Genomic DNA, 9,739 nt, shown 5'->3' on the forward strand with positions numbered 1-9,739 from the left:
TAAATCAATCTTATGATTGGCCATTTGCGTGTCCAATCAGGACTCGTAACACCGGTCGCGCTTCTCTGATAATCTAGGACTCTAGTGGGAAGAAGAAAAGAGGGGAGACCCGCGCCGGTTGCCGTGCCTGGCCGTGCCTGCGTTCCGCAAAGCGCATCATGCGCAAAATTTATCTTTTTATCTTTGTTTAACATTTGGTGAACAACAAGGATACCATGATACATCATGCGCATGATGCGCTTTGCGGAACGCAGCCACTTTACCGATGTGCATGCGCGTTTAATAAAAGTCCCTAGATTTTGGACAAAAACTTTTTTTTCTATTTAAACAAACATGCAAAGGTGCATTTTATGAAATTGATTTATTCAAATGGGGCAAACCGGGAGCATTATTTTGAGACTTTATTTACTGTAAACTATCACTTTGATAAAAAGTTACCGCTTTTCAACGAAAGTCCCTAGATTTATCACAAAAATTTCTTTTAATTTACAAAAGAAACTATTAAAAACTAATTAATAACATTTATTGCTTTGAATGGAGCAAATTTGGAGCAAAATTTTGAGATCTTGTTTGTTTAAAAATATCAATTAGATCAAAAGTTCTGGATGTTTTTCGTAAAAAATCGTTTTTTGGATTTTTTTAAAAAAGTAAAAGGGAGCAATTTTTTATATTCATCAATATGAACGGAGCAAATCTGAAGCATTATTTTGAGTTATTGATCGTTCGGAAATTTTTATTTCGCGGGCTAACTTCATGAGGGTATATTCCTACGTCCATGAATCTGTTCCCGGCCATTTTATTCTGTTTCATTCTCCATCACTTTCTGCGCTGCGGCAGTGCCCTGCGCGAGTGTGACAGAGAGTAAGAAAGAGAGAGAGAAAGAGAGACTTGTAGTGTCTGTCGAGTGTCGCGAAATAAATTTGCGAACGGTGGTGAGTTGTACGGCGTTAACGTTAATTTCTCGCGACGACGCAGCAGTCGATTTCGACGCGATTACGTAATCTCCATCGAGCCTCCTCGTGACGGAGAGTCTCTTCCGTCGTGCGTTTCCGTTCTTGCGCTATCCTCGCTATCACAATTAGGTAATACACTTTCACGCATCGTATTCGGTCTCGCAGCGAGGCATTCGGAATATTGACATTTCTGCGAGAACTCCGTTGAACGCGGCACGGAGGTGGATATCTCAGTTGCTTGTACCATACAACAAATAATTTTGCGATACAATTACGGAGTACCGAGTATACAAATAAATCTTGCAGAGGATGTTGAAGCGCATAATCTGCGCTGAATTGGCAGACAACTCGGAGAGTGTCGCGATATACGCACAGCTGATAACTTAATTCTTAAACGGGAACTTTAATTTCATACGCATCTTATCGTTTCGTCAATCTTTACAAGTGTTACATAAATCTCCACGTATTTTACTCAATGATAAGATATCGAATTCTACGTGCGGAATAAACGTCTCAAACGTCAGTTCCCGCAATATTCTATTTTCTTTTTGCAGTGAGCAATGGCAGGTAGATTGTTTGCGAGTCGCTTGCGATCCGTCATCCAGATCCAAAGATGCGGAATGATGACGATGGACCGGGTCGGTAACAGGGATGTGGTCGGCTTTGGATACAACGGTGAGCCCACCTACTTGGACAGGGTGGATTTCCCTTGTCCTGCGGTACGCTGGAAGGAAAACACCCCCGATGTCATGGTGAGAGAACTACGGAGCTGAAGATCTCTCGTGAATCGTCAACTGTAAGCCATAATTGTCTGATCAATTACCCATGTTTTCGTCAGGCGCTGAGAGAGAAGGAAAAGGGAGACTGGAAGAAGCTGTCGATCGAGGAGAAGAAAGCTCTGTATCGCGCCAGTTTTCGCCAGACGTTCTGCGAGATGAATGCACCGACGGGCGAGTGGAAGGGCATGGTCGGCATAACTATGATGGTGGTGACCGCCGCCATATGGCTGTTTCTGTACTTCCATACATTTGGTACGTTCGTTTACCCTCGACACGATTCGTGGAGAATTCGATTAGCGTCGCCGAGAGACCGCAACGATTTAAACGCAACTTCTTTTGTCTTCTTCCAGTTTATCCACCTTTGCCTGAAACGTTCTCGCTAGAAAGACGATTGGCGCAGTTAGACCGTATGAAGAAGCTTGATATGAATCCGATCGACGGGCTCTGCGCTCGAAAGTAAATTAAATTTACCTTGTTACTACTAATTTACTTAGTCATCATGTACAGTATCTCGTTCTCCGGGCGCTTGTATGTACATGTACAAGTGGCGAAATTTTAATAAATGCCAAGTGATTACATTAGAGCGCTTATCGATATATCAAAAGTACGTTGCTATTAATTTATGGTCTTTATGATATATTAAATTATATGTGATATATATATATATATATACATATAGATAAGATAAATATAAATTAGTATGTGTTAAATTACTAGAAATTAAATGTAAATCGCTCAAATGTAGGACTCGATTGAAGAAAAAGGTAAGTAAGATTTATTTCGTTTCTGTACATTTTTTTCCACACATCTTGCCTCGAATTAAACATACATGTACAAACTTACGAGTAGAGTGAGTAGACAATTATTAAGTACAAATTGTTGCCGGTCTCGTCTTCTAAAAATTCATAACGGTCTAGTCCGCATGCTGCTTGCTATCTCACTTTCCTTTCTCCTCGCGAAAGCTTTTTTTTTTATTCAAAAAAAGACATTACTAAAGTACGGGTAACTGTATTGTTGCCTGTACTTTCTGAAAATTCGCAGTTACACAATTACGAACTTTCAGTAATGCGCCAGTTAAATATTTTTTACAATCTCGATGTAACGGCTGTGTGAAACGACGACAGTTACAATTCTATAATGGTAAAACGGTATCACCGATCGCGTTACATTTGTTATATTATTGCTTATTTAAAAATATACTCACACAAATATAAATATACAATGACTATCAAAATTTTTGGAAAATACAGAGTATTATATTGCTATATCGAGAGAGAAATTTCACAAACGGTTTAGCTGGTCTTAAATGATGGCTATATACGAGGTAAAATCGTTTCCCTTAAAAATATACAAACGAGAAATAATTTAAGATCAGATATCGGCATCATTCATATTTATTAAACCTTTTCATCTTTTTTTGCGCATTTTTTCTTACAGGTCCGGGGAAATTCGATAAATATGAGTGATCACGAAGTTTCGTTATCAAACCTTCAATGATTTTACGAAATTCTGATATTTATAAAAAAAACACGTAATTTTTGTCGAGGATCACTAAGCGATAATAATAGTTTACATAGTTCCTTTTAAAAATGTAGTATGGCTTTATATAATGCTTTACAATAACATTTAAATTATATATTTATATATATTTATATATATCTTTAAGCAATTGACAATTTAATTATTAAATTCAATCACAGCGTACAATATTACATATGAAAGAGCTTTTAAGTTAAATAATATACACGGAATACTGGGTGTTTTGTATAATTTAAAAACAGCTAAACATCCTCAATTCACGTGGCTAAATTAAACAATTACAGAGATAGATCTTTACATCGCACATTAAAAGTCGTTGAACACAAAAATGCAGTAGCACCAGAAGGGACTTTGATCTGATGTCATTCGAAGTGAGATTTGCTTGCGATAAGCACTCTATTCTGTCTTATTAATTATTGCGTCAACGGAATGTAATGTTTTTTTTTTTTAATAATGAGCTATGTCTATCATGATCGATGAACGTAACATACAGAGCTTTTTTTTTTTTAAGTAATGTCAAGGCCTTTTCGCGTATTGTCATATACATAAGTTTCATCAAATGCAATGTAAGATTCATAAATATCAGGTTCTTCGTTTTTTTCTTCCCTTTGTATACAAACTTTTCCTGTTTTTTTTTTCGTTTTAATTATCTGATATAAAAATAATACATCATTGTTCAGATGATATTAAGAATTATGAACTAACATTAAGAAACTGGCGTCTCTGTACAAAAGAAGATAGGTAAAGCTAATTTGCAAAAGAAAAAAAAAATTGTTGCTACGAAATAGACTGCGAAGATTCGAAGCGTGTCATCACTGTCTTGATAATAAGCTACTTTTTAAAAAATATTGTTATTCGAAATTTAATATATATTTTTTTTGTTTACCATCGTAATTATACTCGCGCGTAAATCTGCAATTTTATTAAAATCTGAAAAACATCCAAAATTGTTCAACAACGATATATTAATGCTTTGTAGAGAAAAAAAACAAAAAAATAGTATACTTTTAAATAGATATGGCTTTCTCCACGAATATTTTATGATAAAATCACTATAATAAACGCTATTTTTAGATATTTAGATAAGTTAAAAAAAATTTGTAGTAGGTAACTCTTAGACTTACTTCTCTATGTTTGATAATGTATGTTACAATATGTACATTAGGTATAAGTGTCCAATATCACCAAATTTGCTGTCGCCCTTCTGTTATAAGAATATAGTTTCATATAGAAAACTAAGTTTTTTTTTGTTGTCACTATCGGTGTTTTAGTTTCGTGTGTTGAGAAAAACGTACTATAACTTATTATCATCTGTGTATACTATTCGTACTTTAAATGTATTACAATGTTACTCATTATGGCTGTGAACACAATTACTATTCGACGATGGCAATGATAAATTTTTCCAAATTTTTTTTAAATAAGTGATAATTAATAAAGTATTATTACACCGGGTAACGTTTTTATAACCTGTGCAATGAAAGTAAAATATATAAATGGTTCTTATCTCGCTTCTCAATTAAAAAGTTCTGTACGTCTTTAACATATAAACTCTTGCGTACAGAGCAAAATATGATTCTGGCAACTTGGAGAGGGGGGGGGAGAACAAGAAATATGTATTATATGTATAGCTACTGCTCTCGAGCATTCTTGTTCTGCACAAGAATAAGTAAAATTTCCGAAATGTTGGTTCTCTCCGAACCGTAAACCGTTGTGCCCTTCTGTACATTGAAACTGAAACTGAAAGCGAAATAGTAGTCGCATAGGATGATTCCAGTTATTACAATTACCGACCATTAATCGCTGTCTTTTCTATCACACAGTTATGATATTGAGCTCGCTACTTAAGTGACGGAAGTAATGTCCAAAATTATCGTGCACGTTTCATCACCGTACACAATCCCCGGTCCCACGTTGCATCGTGCAATGCTTCTTCCTCTTCATCGATTGCGGCCTAGAGCCTGGACTGTGACTAGTATTGTTGTTGTTGTTATTGTTGTTGTTGTTGTTTCCATTACTGTGAAGCGCATGCTTGGTCTTGTTCTGACCAACTATATTGTTGTTGATGCGATTATAACTGCCTTTGAAATTCTGTTGGTGATTGGCTGCAACAGAGAAACATCGGTAAGAAATAGCGCGCGGTCAAATGCGAAAGATACCGTCGAACGTTATGTGTAACAATCTTATTGAAATCTGTTGCAGCAACTTCGTAATATACACAGGTAGCAAATAGAATCGGTTGATTGCCGTACCATGAGTGGTTGCTTTGAATGCTTTTCTTCCGGAATAATGGATTTGGTGATTATTATAAAAGAGCCTATCTTTGTTTCTGTCGTTTTCGCTCTTCCCACCAGTATTTGGTGAATTGCCACGACTACACTCAGAATCCTTAGACAGACATAAAATTAAATTCAGAATTAATGGCGCGATCCTTTATTGTTAGGGGAGAATAAAAGGAATAAAGGGAACGGGGAACAAGAATTTCAATCTATCAGAAACCGTATATTCCACAGTACACGGTTGAAATTCTTATTCTCTGTTCTTATCCCCGTTTCTTTTTATTTTATGCGACTCCTTAAATTTACTTGATTTTGTTTCACATCCTATAATAATTGGGGTATAATTGGATACAATAAGGATATATTGGATTATGTAAGGATACAATCAACAATTATACAATCATCAATTATCATTATATTACAAGATGTGAAATAAAATCAAGTAAATTAAAATATTATATACAAAAAAATGTTAATGTGAATATGACAAAAACACTTTTTAAGACATTTGTGTTTACCGTATCACTAGCGGGAGCTGAAAGAGTGGATGCATCAGAGCCAGTTGAGCTTGACAGAGAGTCTCCTTCGCTTACGGGTAAGAGGAATGTTTCTTTGATCCATCTACGATATTCTATTACCTCGTCGGTCACACGGATTATTCTTCCCAGTATGCTGCATGTAATGAAAGTATGTTTATCGTAATTTCCAGCACTTCATAAAAATATGAAGTCGTACGAAACAAAGTAGAGTAGAAGAAACAGATTAATAATAAGGATCTTATACCTTACTTTACTGGCGTCATTGATTAAGATATTTGAGGGATTGGCCGCTTGAGAGAGAATACAATAGGCCCAATTAAATGCACTCTTTACATACAAAGCACCGTAACTACTACGGCCGATATCGTTCCCGGGTGTGAGCGGGTCTTCTATGCACAACAGAGATGGTCGATGACCATCTATCATATCTCGTTGAATCTGTCAATCAACATGTGTAATTAGTATCAAAGTGCTAACACATGGAGCCTCATACTAGAAATTATGTAAATATAAATTGTTATTAGACCTCTTCTTTCGATATATATTGACCGCCATCCTTTATGCGAATGCCAGTCTTAACATAATTGAACTTTCTACCATACAGCTCTAGAAATTCAATCAACAACACTCCCAGATTGGTATTTGGACAATGAATATCCTTTCTCGGATGTAACTGCAGTAATAAGAAAAAAAGAACACTTAATTTGATAATGACAGTTAGTTGCGGCCTCGAGAAAGTTCATCGCAACGATACACTGGTGATTTCACAGTGCCAGGATGCATGCCATCCCGGAGACAATTGTACTCACTTGTAAAAAACTGATGGTCATGAGTATTAAACTGTACGAGGATATACCGCCGGTGAACACTTCATTAAGATCTCTTTGTAGCAGGAACTGCTTCAATACCATGACTAGCTTCTCCAGAACCGGATATTGCTTCTTGTAGGAGTTTATCAACTCGGCGGACTTGACGCCGTTATTCATATTGAAGCTAATGTCTACCTTAATCTCACTTTCCTTGTCGGTCAGTTTGACGATCGGCACGCTGGCCTTGTCCAACACTTTAATAGAACACGGCTCAGCGATGTTTTGATCTAGTAAAGCACGTTCCAAAGTACGCAATGGAAGATTTGTCCACATCCCTATTACTACCAAATCTATATCACTGCAATAGGACAGTATCTATATGTATATTTAATTCGTAAAACACAAGTCTACAGTGAACAAATGTTCTCAGATTATACATTTATTCACATTTTTTTATTTTTTTGTTTACAAATGCACGAGGATACACTTACCTTGTAGGCAAATATAAACCAGTGCGAAAGCTACCGAATACTTCGACTTTAGAGTCTGGCCAGAGATCATAAATTACGTTTTCTATCCTTTTTACAACTCTCAATCTTAATACATGCTCTTCGTGTGAGGGACACATGTATGAGAAAAAATCTTCTATTTCCTCGTGTAATCTAAACAGAACAAACAAAAAACTGTCAATGTATGATTGAGAGGCAGTCTCTCAATATCTTTAAAGTGATCCAGTAAAAAAAATGCAAATATTCGCAATAAATGCAAATTCCTAAAAACTTTAGAAATAGAAATTCCATTGTTTGAGATATCTGCCTAAGGCGCTTGGCATACCTTGTCCTTCCGCTGGATATGTTTACACTTTTCTTGCGAGCCAGCAATAACGATAATAAACTTCAAACTATTTACGAGCTTTATTTGTAAACCTACGTAGAGAAAGAGAGAGAGAGAGAGAGAGCATTCTTCCCACAAAAACCTCTTATCCACGTGTTGTGCAGGGAAGACGGCTCGCTCTCTCTCTCTCTCTCTCTCTCTCTGTCGCAGTAACGACAAGAGGAGGCAATATCTAAATCCCAAAAGACTGCTCTACATGCCATTACCCCCAGTTAACTCTTCCTCAGACATCCTTCCGAGTCTTCGATGCCACCGGAAGGGGAGCATTTTAAAGGTGCCCCGTGCCGAGCGGACGGGTGCCTAACATAACCTAACCGAACGGCCATATGGACCGTGCGGCGATCGCCTTCGGGGCCGATGATCCGCGTGCCGGATTACTCACCCGATCGTCCCCATGGAGTAGTGCTTGTTCGGCATGCGCCAGGGGCAGCCGCCGTACTCGCCCACGAGGGCGTCGTAATTGTAGTTCATGCCGTAGGTGCTCGCCCGGTTCTCGCCTTTCCTGCGCGACGGGTTGTAATAGTAGTTGCAGGCGTTGTGGGGCACGCGGTGCTCGTTGCCGTTGTTGCCGTTGTTGCCGGCAGCATTGCCGTGAACGGCGGACGCGGCCCGGCCGTTGCTACCGTTGCTACTGCCGCTGCCGCCGTTGCTGTTGCCGTTATTACCAGCGCCAAAGCCGGCACCGGCGTTGTTAACGGCGGCGATGGTGTTGGATGACGGCGCTGTGGTGCCGGCCGCGGTCGTCGTCGCCGCCGCCGGGCTCGTGTCCAGCGCGAGGAAGTCCTGCTGCAGCCGCACGCCCATCGCATTACTCGTGTTCGCGTCGTTACGCAGGGTCAGAACGTCGAGGCCCTTCTCGGCCTCCCAGATGTGCAACCAAAGGTCCTTGGCGGGGCCGTACTGCTCCGGTTGGTACCAACCGATGCTCGGATCCATTAAATTGGCGCCGTTGGACCGGGGGATCTCTCGTCGGTCTCCTCCGTGCGTCCGAGTGTGTGTGTGTGTGTGTGTGTATGATGTGTGGCGCGTGCGTGTGTATGTATGCTTTATGTGTATGTGTGTGGGTATGTATGCGCGTGCGGTCTCTCGCGCGCGCGTTCTCGACGCCGTGCGTGCGTCGTGCGTGCCGTGCCGTACCGTGCCGTGCGTACAGGTGGCTGTGGACGAGCGGACGGACGGACGGACGGACGGACGTCGCGGTCGAGCGGGCGGGTGGCGGACAAACGGACGGATGTATCACGCACCACGTCGCGTGTCACTCCCTGTGTCGCTCTCTCTTTCTCTCTCTCTCTCTCCTTCTATCGCTCGCGCGCGCGCGCGCGCGCGTTGTCCGGCCTCCTCCCTCGTGCCGCACTAAAGTCTACTCCGGGGCTCTCGGCACCTGTCGCGATAACGCACACCGTGATATATCCGGTACTCTCCGTGTCGGTCCGTCGGCGAGTCGCTCGGCGGGCGAGCGGGCACGGCGGTCGCTTTTGATCGTAACCTGCCAAAGGCACCAAACTAAACGAGATTCATAACGCGCTGAACGCGCACGACCGCGGAGCACCGACGGAGCCGAGCGCAAACCCGAGATTCGCCGACGGCGCCCGATTACCGCGCCGATTAAGGGGTGATTCTCGCGATATATCGCGACGTTCCCCTCCCCCCAACCACCACCTTCCCCCGCGACGCGCCGCGCCATGCCGCTCACCCTGCGGCCAATCGCGAATCTCCGATTCGCGCGAGCGCGCCGTGCGAACGCGCCCATCGCCGATCTTTCGCGAAAGTTCTCGGAAGAAGGCTACAAAAATATATAGGCCTGAGCCTGCCCGGGAAAAAAAGTTCCACATATAATTATATATAATTATATGTCCATATATGTTTCTTTCCTTTGTAAAATTATTCTTTAATACAAAATTGATAATAATAAGAAGCAAACATAAAAAATAATTAAAAGAATTTTTA

General features: G+C 40.5%; 3 protein-coding genes across 6 annotated transcripts in view; 1 reads left to right on the forward strand and 2 right to left on the reverse strand.

The window, feature by feature from the left end:
- The window catches only part of LOC105458157 (transcriptional regulator ATRX-like), a gene marked incomplete at its 3' end in the record, with an annotated part of 7,520 nt that extends 6,725 nt beyond the window's left edge, over positions 1-795 (reverse strand). The window contains exon 1 of the mRNA XM_011703256.1: positions 751-795. Within this exon, the coding sequence (XP_011701558.1) occupies positions 751-795 (45 nt within the window). The remainder of the gene's footprint in view (positions 1-750) is intronic.
- On the forward strand, positions 770-2,336 carry LOC105458155. Of its 4 annotated transcripts, none has more exons than XM_011703253.1 (4): positions 770-932; positions 1,508-1,705; positions 1,792-1,984; positions 2,083-2,336. In XM_011703253.1, exons 2-4 carry the CDS (start codon positions 1,514-1,516, stop codon positions 2,190-2,192), a joined length of 495 nt encoding a protein of 164 aa, XP_011701555.1. In that variant the 5' UTR covers positions 770-932; positions 1,508-1,513; the 3' UTR covers positions 2,193-2,336. The 4 variants fall into 4 exon arrangements, with proteins under 4 accessions (XP_011701555.1, XP_011701556.1, XP_011701554.1 ...); XM_011703254.1 differs by having other exon boundaries at positions 770-929; XM_011703252.1 differs by lacking the exon at positions 770-932 and adding an exon at positions 939-1,082.
- Positions 2,337-2,480: 144 nt separating this feature from the next.
- Positions 2,481-8,799, reverse strand: LOC105458156 (non-canonical poly(A) RNA polymerase PAPD5-like). Its single transcript, XM_011703255.1, has 8 exons — positions 8,175-8,799; positions 7,390-7,560; positions 6,899-7,256; positions 6,616-6,762; positions 6,334-6,527; positions 6,069-6,222; positions 5,524-5,659; positions 2,481-5,376 (listed from the first exon to the last, which is right to left on the reverse strand). Exons 1-8 carry the CDS (start codon positions 8,726-8,728, stop codon positions 5,159-5,161), a joined length of 1,932 nt encoding a protein of 643 aa, XP_011701557.1. The 5' UTR covers positions 8,729-8,799; the 3' UTR covers positions 2,481-5,158.
- Positions 8,800-9,739: the final 940 nt, after the last annotated feature.

Source organism: Wasmannia auropunctata, unplaced genomic scaffold (assembly GCF_000956235.1).
Source record: "Wasmannia auropunctata unplaced genomic scaffold, wasmannia.A_1.0 LD334606.1, whole genome shotgun sequence".
NCBI lineage: Eukaryota > Metazoa > Arthropoda > Insecta > Hymenoptera > Formicidae > Wasmannia > Wasmannia auropunctata.